The 21,239-nt window shown below is 43.1% G+C and overlaps 1 protein-coding gene across 1 annotated transcript in view; it reads right to left on the bottom strand.

Annotated features, from left to right (window-relative positions):
* Positions 1-1,665: 1,665 nt before the first annotated feature.
* USP31 (ubiquitin specific peptidase 31) overlaps positions 1,666-21,239 on the bottom strand; it is a 91,511-nt gene continuing 71,937 nt past the window's right edge. Inside the window, exons 15-16 of the mRNA XM_030211249.1 lie at positions 18,543-18,695; positions 1,666-6,459 (exon numbers count right to left, since the gene is read on the bottom strand). Coding sequence (XP_030067109.1) covers positions 5,051-6,459; positions 18,543-18,695 — 1,562 coding nt within the window. The 3' untranslated portion in view covers positions 1,666-5,050. The remainder of the gene's footprint in view (positions 6,460-18,542; positions 18,696-21,239) is intronic.

Below are 21,239 nucleotides of genomic sequence, written 5' to 3' on the forward strand. Positions count from 1 at the left end.
CTTTCTCATGCATTTAATCTCAAAGTATCAGGGCACAATCAGATGGCTTCCAACAGGCAAATACGATCTTGCCCAGCTGAGTACCTGTGCAATGAGGTGGCAACAGAGAGGTCTTACTGCAGTAGATGGCATCTCACACAGATGCAAAACAGGAGGTCAGCATGCTCCCACGAAATGGTACATAACAATTTCAGTGGCACTGGTTACATGGAAACAAACCAGTGACATCTCGGATACAACCTGATTCCTCACTCAATATGACCAGCACATCATACAGGGCTGCCATTAGTTTCTCTGGTAAAGCTCTATGAGAGGAAAGACTAGGGTTATTTTCTTTCCTAAGAGGGTTTTCTCTGGTTCAGAATCATGATCAGACTAAAGCGTGATCTTGATTTAATTGCAGCTATACTAACCCCAAAAAGAAATAAATTAGACAGAAATGTGAAGTGTCAGACAAAAGTAGAGTAGCAACATGTTACCCAGCAAGGTAATTTATCAGGCCCAACAATGGCTGGGTAAGGATGTTGCTTCCAGGTTATTTCGTAAGATAGCATATTCCAAACCCAGCTAGTCAGGTAACGGTGTAGAGCCTTACAATGACCTCAGCACCCACCAAGTCCTACAGCTTGCAAGTGTAAACTGCCTAGATCTGCCAGTTAGGCTTGGCAGTATATCAAATTTCACTAAACTATTCCACCTAGACCTCCACTCTCTTTTGGGCATGCTATATACCCCCAGATCCTCCCTTCCCCCACAAACAATCTTGGATCATACTTTATTTCTCCAGACCTATCCCCTTCCCCACCATATCCACTTCTCTCGAGAGGCACTGTGTTCCTTTAGACCGGTTTATTCCAAAACCTCTCCTGGCAAAGCCTCACTCAGTTGGGTTTACAAAGAAAGATAGAAAATGATGACATCCACCCCATCTACTATCCCTTCCTCTCCCTTAAGAGATAATATGTGCTTGACCCATGCTTTCTTGAATTCAGATACATCTGCAAGATATGTACAATGGATATAAAGGAGCTAGATCTGCTGAGAACCACTATCTTAGATCATTTTCTCCCCCCCCCCCCCCCCCCCACCTTCTTGGGATACAGTATCCTCTTATTAGCCTACTGCCCCACTCCCCAAACTCTTACTGCTCAGATGAAGTCCATAGCTGCTGCCTCTGACAAGACCTGATATTTGAAAACAATGAATGGAAGCGCTAATTTATACCTGAAAATCCGTAATAGGGTACAGACAGCCCAAAGTGCAAAAAATTATCAAGGATAGCACATGCTGTATTCCCCCTATGAACAGTCCAGAAAGTGGCTCTAATCTAACCATACAGTGAGTGTCTTCCACCATTTCTGCACCCCAAATAGCAGTAAGAAAATCTAAGCGATAAGGTGCAATGAAGGAAAGCAGGCCACATGTACCCTACTGGTGAGACACAGCTAAAGAACCAGCAACTCTGTTCAGAGATGGGCACAGGGCTGAAGTTTCTTGCATAGTTAATCAAAGCATGCATTCAGAGCAATCAATCAGCCATGCAAAAATTACTTCGTTTTACATAAAACTGTTGGCTGCAATTTTGCTGAGAGTCTGCTTCTGAAACCAGGGAACCAGCCCCCTCCCTCCCCCCCCCCCCCCCCCCCCCCAGAAAAGAGCATCCAGTCATAGCAAAAAGAGCACTGACAAATATATGCCTAACATTATTCTAAAATACATCTACTGGGCAAACTTGTTACACAAAGAATATATCCACATTTTTTTTTTGCAGCCATGAAATTATACAAATTCAATTCCATAAACAAGTAATTAGCCAAAAAATCCATGCCGAGATTGAGTTTGGTGAAACCTTTTCCATCACTTGATGAGGCAGCTTCTGATAAATGTACTGACATAGCAAAGTGGAGCTCATTTCCCAACACCTTGAGCAGAAAACATTTATGGGGGCACAAGGAGGATGACGGGGAGCATCATCTTGCAGAGACAGAGTTGAAAAATGAGATGCACTTGAGAACTTTCTGGAATTTTACAGTTCTATAACAATGCTTATTTTTCAAGTAGAAAAATCCATGTGTCCTATATCACATTCTTCAGTGGATGCAGCCAGATACCGTGGACCTACCCCCCCCCCCCCCCCCCCCCTTATACAGATTTGGCCCTAATCTTCCTCTATATGACTGTCCCAGTAGTCTGATTTTAAGGGTCTCCACAATGAATATGTAATAGCTATATTTGCATATAATAGAGGTAACACATGCAGTGTCATCGCAGACATCCTTAAAACCCTACTGGTTGGGCAGGCATTAAGGACACCATCCCACATGATATTAAGGTCTGAGATAAGAAGTGGTTCTACTTATCTTATGAACCTGGGAATAATCTTCAGGCCATCAGATATCAAATGATGATTTTATTCTGTCATCATGTTAACAGTAATGTTTCATCTTTGCTTATGCTGGACGGAGGAGCTAATGTACCACTGCTAATAACATTTTTGCCCACATTTCTGACAGACCCTATTCGCATTGATCCCATCAACTCCCTCCTCCCCCTCTTCGTATTTCCCCCATCACTCCCCTCCCCCTAAATACCCTTGCACTGCTCCTATCACATCCGCTGAAGACCCCTTCACACTTCTCTCATCAGCTTCCCAATGCAAGAAAACTCGCACTGCTCCCAGCACCCCTTTGATAAGGTCTCTCACACTACCACTATTACCCCTTCAACAAGACCCCTCATCCTACCACTATCACCCCCCCCCCCCCCAAAAAAAAAAAAAAAATCAAGAAACCTTACATTGCACCAATTAACCTCCACAAGAAAGCTCACACTTCTCCAATCACCCACAAGCAGTGGCAGAATTTTCAATGAAGTATCCCCTAAAGCACAATTTCAAAACAGGGTCAACAAATACAGGGGATTCCCCTCAAAAGATACCAGAGCACCTAAAAGGGCCCCATCCACTGCGGGGGCTACTTAGATAGAATTTATGCTACTGCCCCCAACACTCCATACACTGGCTCCACTCCCCAAAAAGGTCTTTGCACTCTTCTTCATATCCCAAGGCACCTCCCATTACTTCAATTATGACCCATTCCAAGACCACTTCCCCTATTCTCATTACTCCTCAAAAGAAGCCTCAGCCCTAAGAGACAACCCAAATCTCTCACACTGCTCAACATCTCAGTTAAAAGAAATTGTGCACTGCTTCCATCACTTACTCCCAAGACATTTCATATTGCCCCATTACTAACCCCCCCTACAATTAAAAAAAAAATCTTATGCTGCTCTCATAACACCTTCTAACAAAGGCCCATCACCCCATTTATTATTAGGAAATGCCACTGCTATTTGTTATGAGAAGTGCAGGACTATTTTATAATGCATTTCCAAGACTCATATCACTCCCACAAGACCCCACATGTTGTTCCAATGAGTCCCCCCTCCCCCACAACAAGACGCATTCACAATCTTGTCAACACGTCCAAAAAAATAAAACTCACACTGATCCCAAAAACACAGTTATAAGAAACCTTGCACAATTCCCATCACCCCTGACCCAGGACTTCTCTCAGTGGTATCACCACCTCAAGAACTTTTGCACTCCTATGATCATCCCATCCCACTGTGGCCATCAGTAACTCAAGGTTCCTCTCATTGTTGCCCTCACCCCATGAGACCATTCATGCTACTTTCAAAACTGATCCATCATCACATCAAGAACCCAAGCTCCTTGGGAGAATGCTTGTACAAGAAAGTTGTCCTGTACACATCCAACAATTAGTCTAGATTAACCTTCGCCCCTCGACCCAGTAGAGATCTCCCACATGCCTCCACTGCTTGTCCTGACTACAGTATGAATACTTTCAACAGTCAGCACAGCTACAGTACTATATACAGCTCCCCCGCATACGTCCAGCAGTTGGCCCAGCTACAGTATAAAACTGCCCTGCATACGGCCAACAGTTGGCCCAGCTACAATAGAAAGCTTTTCCACATACTTCCAACAGTTGGCCAAGCCACAGTAAAAAGCTCTCTCGAATACCTGCCTCACAGCATGACTCCTGTATAAATGCATACCTTCAACACTCAGCCCAACAACAGTATAAAGCTCTATTGCATATACCTCCAACAGTCGGCCCAGCCATGGTAGAAAGCTCTACTGTGCATGCCTCCAACAGTTGGCCCAACTACAGTAGAAAGCTCTCCTGTATACCTTCAACACTCTGCCCACATATGGCAAAAAGCTCTCCTGTATACTCCAAGCAGCACCAGCACTATTACTGCTGCTGGGATCCAGTCCCAGCTTCCAGGGAATACCAGGAATGAAAGCATGAGATCCCACCCAGCCACTGAAGCTGGGATCCAGTCCCAGCTCCCAGGAGACAATGGGAGGGGCATCAGAGACTTCCAAACTGCCACTGAGACTGGGATCCTGTCCCAGTTCAGTCCCATGTTATACTTTTCTAAATCTCTACTCAATCAACTAAGTAAACATTTTCTCTCATTTTCATCTTAACGTTTGCATCACACATTTTTAAAGACAACTCTTTCCAATCCTGCCTTACCCAACAAATTAACCATTATTGCACAGAATCAACAAGTTTAACCGACTTCTGGCAGGATGAAGTCTGATTTTTCAATGATTATGAGTGCAAGAAATACAATTTGTGGATCCTCTGCAAGTGCTGTATGTATAAATGCCACATGGCACTTTTGGTCCGGTGGCATACTTTTGTCTATGGCTAATTTTTTGGTCTAATTGCAGAATAAGACAAACACAAATTCCTCCGCAACCAATACAAAGCAGAGAAGCTGTAAGTCCTCAAGCTGTAATAACATGCTGTGTCAAACAGCAGCAATCACAGTGAGCACAAGCCAGGGAAATGGTAAAACTCTCTTTCCACAATGCCCATGATTGCAGTTGCAAGAGACAGTAAATCTCTTTTACCACTATGGCCCATGATTGTGCAGGAAGAGACGCCTGTTTTGGTTTGAAAAGTTACAACAGTTTCTTTACATAGATCGAACCCCAGAAGGGCAGCAGGTCTCACTGAGGCTTTGAGGCTGGCTTTGTGGAAGAGGTCATGCTGGAAGGGAATTTTCTCAATGTTGTCTCTGCTGCTTTTAGTCCACTGGTGCTTTCCCCTTGGGAAGTTTTGCGTTTGTGTGATGACAATAAAGAATGTTTCCCAGAAGCAGATACTTTAGCTGTTGGCCCATCAGAGCCAAGCAGCTGTCTGTTTCTCTCCGATTTCTCATCTGTAGTGGTTTTGTTGACTGAGCGACAGGAGCCCCCATGTGCTCTTTTGGATAACAGAGTTGTTTTCCCCAAGTCAGCTGACTGACGTGTCTCCTTCTGTCTCAGCGCTGACTTCAGGAAAGACAGACCCTTATCTTCTGATTTGCTATCCCTTTTCAGTGTAGATCTGCTAGTTCCATGCTGGGAACGTAGGCTTGCCATAGAAGAGCTCCTTACATGTTCACCAGGCTTGGGATGTGGCACCCGCACAGTGCTGACACCTTTGGCATTGCACACAGTACTAGCTTTGTCAGAACCCATGCTAATTTTGGATGCTTCCCTGCCGAGACCTCTCTCTGAAACTCGGCTTTTGACAGCTGATGAGGAGCCTGAGTCAGTTGTCTTCTGCGGCACGGTAGATACTGGCACAATCATTTGCTTTGGCTTTTGCGATGCCACTAATTTTGTCATGTCTTGCTTTTTTGGCGTTTCCTTTTTTGGTTGGCCTACTAAGGGTCCAGTAGATGAGCGTCGTGACCCAACACTGCTTCGGGAGCTCTTTGAGATGGTGGTCCCACGTGATGGTTGCTGATTAATCAGAGAAACTCTTCCATCCCTGGTATTCGTGGCTATAACAGGAACACCCTTGGCTGTGGTTCCCTTTTCTCCTTTTTGTGACAGGGAGCCTGAGACACTGCGGTGTTGCCCCTCTCTCATGGGAGAGCTATCCGTGGAGTCACTCTGATCCACAAAGGGAATGTGATTGCCATTCTCCAAGACATCAGACCTGGGGCTTCTCTTGTCCAACTGAGATGTACGCTTTGAGACTGGATCCAAAAGATTTGTGCTTGCTTTTTTACCAGGTGATTCACTATGCAATGCCCCTTCCATGACTGCAAGTGGTGCTTTTCCTGAGGGCTGACGGTCACGTCTGGTGCTGTCCATGGTCTCACTGTGGCTGCTGGACAAGTTCCGTAAGCTCCCAAAGCAGGATGTGGAGACCTTGTCATCACCTGTCTCACCAATCTTCTCCAATGTAACAGGAGATTCCATGGAAAACTGTGATGGAGAGCTGGAACGCTTGTGGAGCTTGGCAGCTAGTGACCAGGATGGTCTGAACCCATTCTCATTGGCTGCCAGTGGGCTGGTTACTGAGAACCGTGAAGTCAAGCTCTGTCTTTGCACACTTCTGACAAAAGGACGTGTGGAGAAGCCCCCTACAAGAAAAACAAGACATTTGTTAGCGAATTGCCCTCACAAAGACACAGAAGCATCAGCACACCCTAGTCTATATGTATGGCCTCTCTTTACCCATTCCCATCTAGCTCTCAACATGGCAGCCTCCTCCCTTTACCCATTCCCATCTACCTCTGATTAAAAAGCCATCTCATGTGGCCTCTGCCTTTTATCGTCCCATGTGGCTCTCACTGATAAGCTGATACAGAAACACACAAACAATATCATTTATTTCGTAAAATTTGTTATTCCCTTTCAAGAATGATATCAAAGCACTGTACAGAAAATCATCTCAACAGAAATCAAGGTATTATAACAAAATATATCAACATGCTTTACACAGAAAAGCAAAGAAACAAAAGAGAGATGCATGGAATAACAACATAAAACCTAATAAAAGGAGAGTTTCATCAGAACACAAAATGGAAGGTAAGCCAGTAGGCATCCAGCATCCATCTCAGCTGCTGCCCTTATGTCACACCGGCAAGAGAACCCTGAAAAAGCCATGATTTAAGGCCTATCTTAAATTTCGAATAGAAAGTTTCCTGCCTAAGCTCTAAAGGAAGGGTATTCCAAATAGAACGAACAAACCACAATTTCTTATGTGAGGGGATCATGAATAAATTAGTCCTCAATGAGTGTAGGGTGCATCTTGGTTGATGAGGAAGGAGCATGGAGGCTAAATATAATGGTATTCCAGTATAAAGTACTCAAAGTGCCATAATCAAAATTTTAAACTTAATTCTAGCACTAACAGGCAGACAAAGTTGTTCATAGAGCAATGGAGTAACATGAGCAAGATTCTGAATTCAACAACAATCTTATAGCTGTATTTTGAATCTAACTATCCATTTCAGCTGGTTCTAAGGACAGCCCAACGGTAAAGAATTACAATAATTAATGCACTAAAGAATGCAAGAGTACTTTGTGCCTTTGCAGACAAAAAACATTTCAAAATCAAAACCTTCCTAAGACAGTAAAATGAACTTTTCATAATTTTTGAAATGTAACCAGAAAATAAAAGGTTTGAATCCCAGATTATGCCTAAAGATAATACTGTACTTCAAACAGCAACAGGGTGAGTCTGAATTGTTGAAATAAATGTTGGAGCCAGAGAGCCATAAAGAGGTGTATTTTCAAAGCACTTTGACTTACAAAGTTACATAGTAACCAACAGAACTTTGCAAGTCTAAGTGCACTAAAAATGAGCCTCAAAGTCTCACATTTAGAGGGGCTGAAAAATAACAAAATAGTAGATGATGGCAGATAAAGACCTGAACGTATCTGTACAGTCTGCTCAACAGTCACACTCATCAATTCAGGATTAAACCAACAATGAATGTGGTATAAAAATACTCAAATCTTTCTTTGCATTTTCAGGACACAGTCCATAGAAGTGTGCCTGGCACCATTCGTATGTTCCAAATCTGATCCAATTTTTGTTCAAAAGTCTTCTGAAATAACAAATTGCAAGTATTATGAGCCGTCATCAGCATGAACGCCAAGATTCCGAATCAGAAGAGCCAGTGGTGCAAGAAAGATATTAAACAAGATAGGCTCAAGAACAGAACCCCATGGAATCCATATGATAGTGGAAATATTGAAGAACAGTCTTCAATAATGGACACCTGCTAGGTCTTCCCTTGAAAACCGGGACCAGAACAAATTTAGAACAACTCCTGACAGACTGGTCTGTTCAAGTCTAGTAAGAACCATGGTGTGATCAATTACAAAGCTTACGGTTAAGAACTTTGATATACCACTTTCCTGCGTAGAATAAGACACAGGACAGAAAGGAATGTCAATTCGTGACAGAAAAGAGAGAGAAAAACAAAATAAATAAATGAAAAAAGAAAACAGGCTCAGTGTATCCAAGATACAACATCACTGAAAATGGATAGACTCCCAAAAGCATTGACAGTACCATGAACAGAAGGTGGAAGAGCATTCCACAGCAAGAGCACAGTACAAAAAACACACATAACACCTGATCGAGTGATACTTCACTATCAGCAGTCATTCAGAGAGGGTAAAAATCTAGGAGGAGTATATGGTTTATATATCTGATATAGTGCCTTTCCTAAAGACACTGCAAGGCGGTGTACATTATTAAAGAAGGTACAGAAAGGAACACAAATTTGGAAAGGAAAGAAGCAATCAGTCAAAACAACAAATCAGAGAAGCAATCCAGCTCAAAGAAAGCATGTGCCATGCACTCAGTCCACGCAACCATAACACTCAAAAAAGGTTTGTATAATCATGCAATGATGCTATCCCTAGGCAAAGTTGGGAAGACTTCTGAGATATAAATAGGTCTTCACTGCCAAGCAAAATTTTGGGTAAGACAGTTCCAAAAATGGATAAAGGCTGGAAGAGTGTTCCAGAGGTACAGGGTAGCGCAATAAAATGCCCTGTTCCTAGTTCTCTCAAGTCTTGCGCTTCACACTGAGGAGACATGCAGATGAGAGTAACTGAAAGAACACAAAAGTCTTGGAGGTGACATAGGGGAAAACAGAAGATGAAAAAATAGGAGTCCTTATCCATATTGCATGCTAGAAGAAATGGATAACTGATGTTATTGAACAAGGAGGAGAGATAACAAGGTTAGAGCATTTATTTTATTATTGATAACTCTTGATAAACCATGCATTGCACCAATAGTGCCACTGGGTGGTTCACAAAAAACTAAAATAATTTTTAATATAACAATTAAAAAACATTTTTTTATATTATTTATTCATATTCATTCAATTTATGTATTCACTAGTAAAAAAGGGCCGTTTCTCAAAAAAATAAAACAGGTGCTAGCAAGGCTATCTTGTAATGACGATCATGTTTTTAAGGCTCTTGCCGAAGCGATTTCTCCTCTCTCCCATGCTCTCCCCTCCATGTCCAGCGATTCTTCCGTCCCCTCCCATCCCCTCCGTGTCTCGCGATTCTGACCTCCCCTCCGTATGCAGCGATTCTCCTCTGCCCTGCCCTCCCATCCGTGTCCTGCGATTCTCTCCTCTCCTCCCATCCGTGTCCTGCGATTCTCCTCTGCCCGTCCCGCGATTCTGTCCTCCCCTCCATGTCCAGCGATTGTCCTGTGCCCTGCCCTCCCATCCGTGTCCTGCAATTCTCTCCTCTCTTCCCATCCATGTCCATCGATTCTCCTCTGCCCTGCCCGTCCCGCGATTCTGTCCTCCCCTCCATGTCTCTGCCCTGCCCTCCCATCTGTGTCCCGCCATTCTTGCCTCTCCTTCCATCCCATCCATGGCCATCGATTCTCCTCTGCCATGCCCTCCCCTCGATGTCCAGCGATTCTGTCCTCCTCTCCATGTCCTGCGATTGTCCTGTGCCCTGCCCTCCCATCCGTGTCCCACGATTCTGCCCTTTCCTCCCCATCCCCTTCGTGTCCCACGATTCTGACCTCCCCTCCATGTGTAGCGATTCTCCTCTGCCCTGCCCTACCATCCGTGTCCCAGGACTCTCTCCTCTCCTCCTGTCCCTCGATTCTCCTCTGCCCTGCCCTCCCCTCGATGTCCCGCGATTCTGTCCGCCCCGCCATGTCCTACAATTGTCCTGTGCCCTGCCCTCCCATCCGTGTCCTGCGATTCTCCTCTGCCCTCCCCATCCAGCGTTCCCTGCAGGCAGGTTGGGCTCGCGACCCCTCCCCTCCAGCATTCCGTTGCCTTCACTCGCTTGCCTTGCGTTGGTAACATCCTGACATCAGCTCACCTCCAGCGTTCCCTTCCCTCTCACTGTTCCGCCCTCCTCCGACGTCATTTTGTCTTTACACAAGGGTGGGATAGTGAGAGTGAATGGAACGCTGGAGGCTTGCTGACGTCATGATGTTACGAACCCAGCCAGCCGTAGAACGTTGACGGTACAAATTATTATATTAGATATAGGTTTTACCCCGAAGTAGCCCATGCCAGGCAAAACATGGCCATGTTGTGCATCATTTTAATTTAACTACCAATAAAGTTCTTGTTTTATTACTTCACATTAGCAAAGAGTTTCTATTATGCTCACACCAAAACATTAGTTTGGAGTGGATTACATTACAAACAGAACCAGTTACAACAAACTTGAGAGCTTACAAATCAGGAAAATCAGATACATCAAAATACAAAACAAATTCTTATCATAAAAAGCTATCTTAAAAAGCACATATCTCTTAAATAAAGTGATCTTAAGTTATTTGCGAAAAGATAATTAACAAGAAAGATCAGAGGAGATGGTAATGTGTTCCAAATTTTGTGTGCTTGATAAGAAAATGGTTTCTTTCCATAAAAAAGGACCAGTTTAAGAAAAAGCAGTGACAAATAACATGAAGGTGTAGACATTTATGAGAAAGATTCAGCAAGACCTGCTGGGAAGAGCAAAGAGGGTGTTCAACAGAGAATGGAATCAGAAGCCTTGAAAGGTAAGCCAGTGCTGAGGGAAGCAGACCTTTGGAAAATAGAATTAGAATCTTGAATCTGATCCTAACTGATCAAGGTAACCACTGCTCAGTGAAAAGAGGAGTACCATGATCGAAATGTGGAGCATGAAGCTCGTATGGCAGTATTTTGAACTAAGTGAAGACAACAGATGAGGCAATGGGGAAGACCAGAATAGAAAATATTGCAATATTCAAGCTGGGAGATAAGTAAGGCATAGACAAGAGTAATTTGGGATGCTTTGGAAAGACTATCCAGAACTGTCATTAAAGTGAAAACAAGACTTCACCAAAGCTGAGACCTGGGCTCAAAAGAAATTTTGGATCTGGGGCTAACTCCTAGGTATCAAACGGCTGGACCATAGTGATTAAAGAGCCAAGAAGTGTGGGCAATAAAAAGGCAAACTAGTATTCCCTGTGATACATGCTGAAACGGTTCTCTTGGGGTTGAAAATCAGGTAATTTGCAGAGAGCCAAGCAGAATTTTTGTCCAGTGTATAAGATAAGGAAGAAAACAAATGTAGTAAATCAGGAGGATATCATCAACAAGTAGAAAGCAGAAATACCAAGGTCTCGTATGAGTGTCATCAGTGGGCTGAGAAAGATGTTAAAGAGTGTTGCAAGCACTGAGCCCTGGGACACGACACAAGGAACTGAGTGATTATGAAAGTTAGACATGGGACTGTTATTATGAGAGTTAGACAATGAAACAAACCATCGGAAAACAGTAGCAGAGCTGCCCATTTCAGATAACCTAGACAAAAGAAGAGCAAGATCAATGAAATCAAAAGCCACAGCCAGATCTAGCAAAAAAAGCAAGAACAATTTTGCTGTTATCGATGGCAGATTGTAGATCACTGAGCAGAGCAGTAAGAATTGTCTCACAGCTCTGGCCAGGCCTGAAGCTAGATTGATGAGGATATAGGATGTTATGCTGGTCCATGAAACTAAGAAGTTGCTGAAAGACTATTCTCTCCAAGTTTCAAGAAATAACACAAGTATTAGCAAATGAGTCAACAGTTCAAAGTTGCAATGCAACGTTTTAAAGGATAATAAGGCAACACTCATGGAAAGCTGAACATTACTGCCTAAAAAACAGTGGTCCATCCAAGGCACTGTACACAAAAGTGGAATTATTTTTGCAGTGGAGTGCATAGTTGTCATAGCCAAATAATGACCTAAAGAGTGTGTAGGATTCAAAAATTGTGGAATGAAGTCTAAATCACCTAGAAGTGTCAAAAAAGTATGTTCTCCAGTACTAGGACTATCCAGATGAAGGTTAATATAATATCAAAGAGGCCAGTAGCAAATTAAAATCTGAAATCAAACCACAAAATTTAGTTAAAGCCAATTAAGTTACAGAGGAAGCATGATTTTTAAAAAAAAGTGCCTGGTGGTCAAACCCACCACTTGCACAGTCAAAGTTTATATTTTATTTGATATATACTGCACAATCTCCTCAGATTTAAAGTACTCACAGATAAAAACTGCCACACCACCTCCTCACTTAAAAGAAAGGTTACTAAAATAAAAGGAAAAATGGGGAGGGCTGGCTTGTCACAAATATGCCATTTCACCATTTTGCAGCCATGTCTTGGTTATTATTAAGATATCAAACTGATAAGTAGTAAATAAATCAAAAATCAGAGGGGATTTATTACATCGACTCTGGACATTGACCAATGTGCGTTGCAAGCACTTTGGCACGGAAATATCCAGCATGTAGCATGAAAGGAAGATATTAATATTGGATGTAAGCTTCCTACTTGATGCTCTATTTGATATTACTACTACTACTACTTATCATTTCTATAGCACTACTAGACGTACGCAGCGCTGTACACTTGAACATGAAGAGACAGTCCCTGCTCGACAGAGCTTACAATCTAATTAGGACAGACAAACAGAACAAACAAGGGATAAGGACAAAGAGTAGCAAGATTCCAGAATCCCAAAGAGTAGCAAGATTCTGGAATCCCAAAGAGTAGCAAGATTCTGTGCGGAATCCTAAAGAGTAGCAACATTCTGGAACCCAAAGAATAGCAAGATTCCGGAATCCTAAAGACTACTACTACTACTACTTATCATTTCTAAAGCGCTACTAGACGTACGCAGCGCTGTACACTTGAGCATGAAGAGACAGTCCCTGCTCGACAGAGATTACAATCTAATTAGGACAGACAAACAGGACAAATAAGAGATAAGGACAAAGAGTAGCAAGATTCCGGATTCCCAAAGAGCAAGATTCCAGAATCCCAAAGACTACTACTTAACATTTCTAAAACGCTACTAGATGTACACAGCGCTGTACACCTGAACATGAAGAGACAGTCCCTGTTCAACAGAGCTTACAATCTAATTAGGACAGAGAAACAGGACAAACAAGGGATAAGGACAAAGAGTAGCAAGATTCCGGAATCCCAAAGAGTAGCAAGATTCTGTGCGGAATCCTAAAGAGTAGCAACATTCTGGAACCCAAAGAATAGCAAGATTCCGGAATCCTAAAGACTACTACTACTACTACTTATCATTTCTATAACACTACTAGACGTACGCAGCGCTGTACACTTGAACATGAAGAGACAGTCCCTGCTCAACAGAGCTTACAATCTAATTAGGACAGACAATCAGGACAAACAAGAGATAAGGGAATATTAAGGTGAGGATGATAAAATAAGGGTTCTGAACAAGTGAATAAGGGTTAGGAGTTAAAAGCAGCATCAAAAAGGTGGACTTTTAGCTTAGATTTGAAGACGGCCAGAGATGGAGCTTGACGTACCGGCTCAGGAACTCTATTCCAGGCATTTGGTGCAGCAAGATAAAAGGAACGGAGTCTGGAGTTAGTGGTGGAAGAGAAGGGAGCAGATAAGAGAGATTTACCCAATGAACAGAGTTTCCTGGAGAGGAATGTAGGGAGAGATGAGAGTGGAGAGGTGTTAAAAGTTCAGCAGCCAATTTGTGTCAAGATTAAAAATCCAGTCATAATTAAAAGCGATATTAAAGAGGCGTGCTCTGGAGATGTGTAAAGCGTGCAAAGGAGCATGAGCTGCTCCTGTGATGTGCTGCCAAGTCCGGTTTAACAACATCAGGTCAAGAAGCCGAGCAAACCAGGACAGAAACGGAATTGGGAACTACAGGAAAAACAGAAAGCATAAACTACTACTACTAATTAGCATTTCTAAAGCGCTACTAGGGTTACGCAGCGCTGTACAATTTAAACATAGAAGGACAGTCCCTGCTCAAAGAGCTTACAATCTAAAAGACAAGAGAACAATCTAAAGACAAGTGAACAGATAATCTGATAGGGTGGATAGATTGGAGGACGAGTGAGCAGTTAATCTGATAGGGTGGATAGATTGGGCCTTTTCATATTTGTAGAGCGGTTAGGCGCCGAAGGCAGCATTGAAAAGGTGAGTTTTAAGCAGAGATTTGAAGATGGGTAGGGAGGGGGCATGGCGTATGGGTGAGGGAAGATTGTTCCAGGCATAGGGTGAGGCAAGGCAGAATGAGCGGAGCCTGGAGTTGGCAGTAGTGGAGAAGGGTACTGAGAGAAGGGCTTTGTCCTGTGAGCGGAGGTTGCGGGCGGGAACATAGGGGGAGATGAGGGTGGAGAGGTAGTGAGGAGCCGCAGACTGAGTGCATAAACATCAGTAAGGTACAAACAAGCGTATCTGCACTAAATGATGTTCCCAAGCCTCATCTACCTTGCTCATTTTTCTTTGTTACTGCAATGCCACAAACCCTATTTTATCTGTTTTTACTTCACAGTCTCGCTTCTGAGGATTTTCTGAGTCTATTCCAAACTTTATGCTGTTTTTGCCTCTCTCTCTATTGGTTAGTTTTCAATGCATCCACCATTCTATAAAAACGTATTGCCTAAGGTTACTCTTAAGTCAACCACTAGCTCCCACTACAATTTCTAATCATGACCCTTTACAACACAATTTCCTTTCTATTAAAAACTGTTTACTTCTTGTGCAATCTTCATCCCCTTGAGGCATTTGCATTTTTTTTAAATTATATCTCAGCACCTCTTCCTTGAAGGTACAAACATTTAGATCTTTAAAAGAAGACTTCCAAGGACCTTTAAAAAAATCATTACTATAAATCAAGGGTCTCCAAACTATGACACATGGGCCAGATGAGGGCTGCACAGCTCATTCATTCAGCCTACGGCTCCATCTGGCCCATGGAGGAAGTTCTTTTTTTCACAGGCACAATGGTGACAAGACTGCAAGGCAGGATCACTGGCAGGTCTTCCAGGCTCCAACAAGCCAAAGACAAGGATTGTATTATGACTTGGTGGTTCTTCCTGCTCAGCAGACCAAGGAGACTTCCACCACCCACAGACCTCCCACAGTGATTTGAAATGTCCTATGTGATACTTCTCTTGAAAAATTTGAGGATTCTTATTGTTAATGAACAAATAGGAATTTTGGCTCAGTTTGTCAATCACGTTCAGTTTCATGGAAGATAAAGATGTACTTTCCAACTCCATCACTGAGAAAATGTAGTCTGACCCTGAATAATGCTATGTCTCCTCCCTCTAGTGGGGTTGAATTGGTTGACACCTTTTCTCAATTTGATTTTTTTCAACAGGTAGTTTTCAAGCCGAAATCAGTATTATCTTGCTTACATCAATCTTGACAAATCTGCAGATATTTGTTTCAAATAACAACCGATAGACAGCATTCCTTTTCTAGCTGAAGTATCAGAGGCCTTTCAGCATCTCAACTTCAAGATTATTTGGATACATTCAATTTGCTTGATTCTAGGCAGTCTGGCTTTCATAAGTCTTGCATTACTGAAACTTGTCTTTTGGCTCTTTTTATAGTTTTAACTTCAGAGGGCAAAACTCAAATCCATAACTTAGTTTCTGTACTCCAAAAGTTACATTTTCTCTACCAGATTAGAATTTTTTTTTCCTGCCAGAGGATTTGCATAAGCTGGCTTAAGCCTTTGGGTGCATCTTTTGAAGTCACTGGGGATTACTTGGACATAGAGAAAAGAATCACGGCCAAATTAAACTCCTCAATTGTGAACTGTAAAAAGGGGCAGCATTCAAATTGAGGTTGGTGCTCCAGCCTAAGCATGCCTAGCAACTCACAAAAAAGGAAGGAATCTTTAAGAACCAATTAAAAAAAAAAAAAGAAAATCCCCTGAAGGGTAACAGAATAAAATAAACAGGAAGGATATGATAACCACGAAAGACAAAACCCCTGACAGGAAGGCACTGTTAAAACAGAGAAAAAAACACACTGACGTGTCCTCCCTGCTCCATGGAAAAACGCAGACCGAGGGTCCCCATGCTCACATGTCGGATGGAAAGGCACTAATGTATACATGGTGGGACGCTGTTAGAAATTTCTACATTCATCTCGCTAGTCAGCGTCCACACTGGGCTCAGTCAGATGATGTCACCAGCTGTGAGAGTACAATGGTCTGTTTGTTCTCGGAGAACAATGTTAGTGAATATACCCTCATTGGTGTGGCTTAAACCAACAGGACTGATCAATATTTACAGCGATTGTCCTGATCACAAATCTTAAATATTCTTGATGTGTTGCTGGAATGGGAGAATGTAGATAAACATTCTGAAGCACTGGTGAGATCAAGGATTCCCTGGGCTGGCTTGACTGGTCTGAAGTGGTCTGAAAATTTTTACGCCTTTAAAAAAAAAAATAAAATTTGAAGATATCCTTTAAGTATGCCTTTTGTTGAAACAATCTCTTATTTGTAGATGAACCATCTAAGAGTTGCTGCTTCATATGCATTTCTTAGAACCTCTAATTTCATGAAAAACCTTATGAAGGTACTTTGGAGTGGAGAATTGGCCTTATGCTTAGAGTAGCGGGATGCAGACCTGGGGAACTGGGTTTGATTCCTGCTGCTGCCTGATGGTCGGTTGTGGGTTCAGATCCTGGGGAACCAGGTTCAATTTCCTCTGCAACTCCATGTGACCCTGGGCAAGTCACTTAGCCCTCCATTTCCCAGGTATAACAGTAGTATAATGTACTACTTAGATTATGAGCCCACTAGGGACAGTCCCACTACCTGTAAAATGAAACTGTAAACCACTTAGGTCTAAGTGGTATATACATGAATGAATGAATTAAAACCCAGTTACCAGGAGGCAAGTAACAAAGACCCACATAACTCAATCTTCTTACAAAGAGCCATGGGTAACATTTCAACAGTATTCCCAACCTGTATCCTTCGTTTTCTAAACACTTACGTTCCTTGGGGTGCAGTGTCTCCACATGGGTTTCATTTGTGCATACCACAACAGTAATGAACCTCACTTCTAAGCCAAGATATGTGGAGTCTGATCTCAGTCTCTCAAATCTACTGCTAACATTTGCTTAGTACTTGCATTGTCCCAAAGAGCTTCCCTTCTGGAATTCATAAGATGTACCCAGGTATGTTTGAAAATTCAAGTTAATCAAGCCTGTGGAACCCAAAATGACAGGAAATATTTTTTTATCTTTCTGCCACATTTTCTTAATCTGACTGCAGTTCTTAGTACTTGGGAATCTTCTCTCTCTCTCCACATGATTCACAGTAGCTTGGAACTGGCACCATTATAATCAATGCCGTTCTGTTAGTTTTCTCTTATCACTATTCCGGTTTCCTTGCATCCAGCTTTTGGGAAGTGGGGATGGTGCTGGGCAGACTTATACGGTCTGTGCCGGGGCTGGTGGTTGGGAAGCGGAATAATACTGGGCAGATTTATATGGTCTGTGCCAGAGCCGGTGGTGGGAGGAGGGGCTGGTGGTTGGGAGGCGGGGATAGTGCTGGGCAGACTTATACGGTCTGTGCCAGAACCGGTGGTGGGAGGCGGGGCTGGTGGTTGGGAGGCGGGGATAGTGCTGGGCAGACTTATACGGTCTGTGCCAGAACCGGTGGTGGGAGGCGGGGCTGGTGGTTGGGAGGCGGGGATAGTGCTGGGCAGACTTATACGGTCTGTGCCAGAACCGGTGGTGGGAGGCGGGGCTGGTGGTTGGGAGGCGGGGATAGTGCTGGGCAGACTTATACGGTCTGTGCCAGAACCGGTGGTGGGAGGCGGGGCTGGTGGTTGGGAGGCGGGGATAGTGCTGGGCAGACTTATACGGTCTGTGCCAGAACAGGTGGTGGGAAGTGGGGCTGGTGGTTGGGAGGCGGGGATAGTGCTGGGCAGACTTATACAGTCTGTGCCCTGAAAAGGACAGGTACAAATCAAGGTAAGGTATACACAAAAAGTAGCACATATGAGTTTATCTTGTTGGGCAGACTGGATGGACCGTGCAGGTCTTTTTCTGCCGTCATCTACTATGTTACTATGTTAATGTTTACAAAGTTTCCAATGAATGAGAAAATGTTACCTTATTGTACCTTTCTGTATAGAAATATTTAATCTTCAGAATTTCAAAGCCAGCTACAAAACAAGTAATTATTTCCAGCTCTTTCTTATAGAATCTACAGATACCTTTTTTCTCTGTTTGCTATCAATTGCTCATCCTTGATCACTGCAGCCCAGGACAGTGAATTATTGACAAGATGGTTCACAGCAAGCAAACACCCCCATAACTCCCCTCACCCTGGCACACAAGAGCCCTCTGGTGTTCCCCATTCTGCATAAAGTCTATGGGATAGACGCACCATCATCCTCACTCCTTTCTCCAGTTAGTTCCACGGATTCGGAAAGTGAGGCCAGAGATGTCCGACGGGAAGAAGCTGCCGAAGCAATACTTGGCTGTTTGCTACCAGGAAGCCTGCTTACCCAGTGCTCACAGAGCGATGAACTTGTGGAGCCTACAAAAGAAATCAGAAGATCAGAGAAGATACAGATTAAAATATATTATATGTCAGTGTTACCATGTGGCAAGCCTAAGTCATACAGTGGCACACGTCAGAGCATTCACATCAGCAATGCAAACCATTCTGTTTAAAGTGAAAATACAAAGCTTTAAACTTCACCAGTTTCTGTTGACCCCTTGAATGATACTGCAAATTAAACCAGCTGAAACCTGCAAAAGATCTGTAGTCAAACTGACTAATTCTCTTGGAAGTAGAACACCCTCTTCCCCCTCGCTCACCTCCCTTATTGTACTTCTCTTCCCTAGAACATAAGAACGTAAGAGTAGCCATACTGGGTCAGACCAATGGTCCATCTAGCTCAGTATCCTAACAGTGGCCAAGCTAGGTCACAAGTACCTGGCAGAAACCCAATTAGTAGCAACATTCCATGCTACCAATCTCAGGGCAAGCAGTTCCTTCCCCATGTCTGTCTCAATAGCAAACTATGGACTTTTCCTCCAGGAATTTGTCCAAACCTTTTTAAAACCCAGATATGCTAACTGCTGTTACCACATCCTCCAGCAAAAACTTCCAGAGCTTAACTATTCGTTGAGTGAAAAAATATTTCCTATTTATTTAACAAGTATTTCAATGTAACTTCCTTGAGTGTCCCCTCGTCTTTGCACTTTTGCAACGAGTAAAAAATCAATTTACTTCTAGTCGTAGTTTGTATTTGTAAAATACCATTTTAAATTTTAGCTGAAAGTGCTTTACTTTTTCATTTTATTTTAGCCCTTTCCCTCTCAACTCTTCACTCCTTTTTAACCCAATTTCCTTTCTTTCTCTCTGTCACACAAGACCCACTACTTATCTTTGCCAACTCAGCTTCTTACGGTCTGCCCATGCTGTATTTTGTGTGAGTGCAACCGATGCTGATGAAACTCACTCTATGTGGTGCACAAGAACACAGTCTATGGTAAACACCATCTCTATATTCCTACATAAGTACATAAGTACATAAGTAGTGCCATACTGGGAAAGACCAAAGGTCCATCTAGCCCAGCATCCTGTCACTGACAGTGGCCAATCCAGGTCAAGGGCACCTGGCACGCTCCCCAAACGTAAAAACATTCCAGACAAGTTATACCTAAAAATGCGGAATTTTTCCAAGTCCATTTAATAGCGGTCTATGGACTTGTCCTTTAGGAATCTATCTAACCCCTTTTTAAACTCCGTCAAGCTAACCGCCCGTACCACGTTCTCCGGCAACGAATTCCAGAGTCTAATTACACGTTGGGTGAAGAAAAATTTTCTCCGATTCGTTTTAAATTTACCACACTGTAGCTTCAACTCATGCCCTCTAGTCCTAGTATTTTTGGATAGCGTGAACAGTGGCTTCACATCCACCCGATCCATTCCACTCATTATTTTATACACTTCTATCATATCTCCCCTCAGCCGTCTCTTCTCCAAGCTGAAAAGCCCTAGCCTTCTCAGCCTCTCTTCATAGGAAAGTCGTCCCATCCCCACTATCATTTTCGTCGCCCTTCGCTGTACCTTTTCCAATTCTACTATATCTTTTTTGAGATACGGAGACCAGTACTGAACACAATACTCCAGGTGCGGTCGCACCATGGAGCGATACAACGGCATTATAACATCCGCACACCTGGACTCCATACCCTTCCTAATAACACCCAACATTCTATTCGCTTTCCTAGCCGCAGCAGCACACTGAGCAGAAGGTTTCAGCGTATCATCGACGACGACACCCAGATCCCTTTCTTGATCCGTAACTCCTAACGCGGAACCTTGCAAGACGTAGCTATAATTCGGGTTCCTCTTACCCACATGCATCACTTTGCACTTGTCAACATTGAACTTCATCTGCCACTTGCACGCCCATTCTCCCAGTCTCGCAAGGTCCTCCTGTAATCGTTCACATTCCTCCTGCGACTTGACGACCCTGAATAATTTTGTGTCATCGGTTAATTTAATTACCTCACTAGTTATTCCCATCTCTAGGTCATTTATAAATACATTAAAAAGCAACGGACCCAGCACAGACCCCTGCGGGACCCCACTAACTACCCTCCTCCACTGAGAATACTGGCCACGCAATCCTACTCTCTGCTTCCTATCTTTCAACCAGTTCTTAATCCATAATAATACCCTACCTCCGATTCCATGACTCTGCAATTTCTTCAGGAGTCTTTCGTGCGGCACTTTGTCCTATAGTGGTTTGATACTACTAATTATTTCTATAGTGCTGCTAGATGTACACAGCACCGTACACTAAATATGTAAGAGACAGTCCCTACTGCTGGCAAATGTGTGTCCATGTTCCCTGGAAATATTTTTCTAATACAGCCAGCAAACTCATGCAGGCCAAATCTTTTAAGGTGAATCTGTAGGAAATGCAATATGTCACAGTATTGGCACTGGCAACAAGGTGCCAGTATCAACTATGAAAATAGGATATTGCCATCTTCTGACCACTGCTGGTATGTACCACTATAGACAGAACAGAACATGCTTGCTCCAGAAACCAAAAGACAC

Source organism: Microcaecilia unicolor, chromosome 8, assembly GCF_901765095.1.
Source record: "Microcaecilia unicolor chromosome 8, aMicUni1.1, whole genome shotgun sequence".
Taxonomy (NCBI): Eukaryota; Metazoa; Chordata; class Amphibia; order Gymnophiona; family Siphonopidae; genus Microcaecilia; species Microcaecilia unicolor.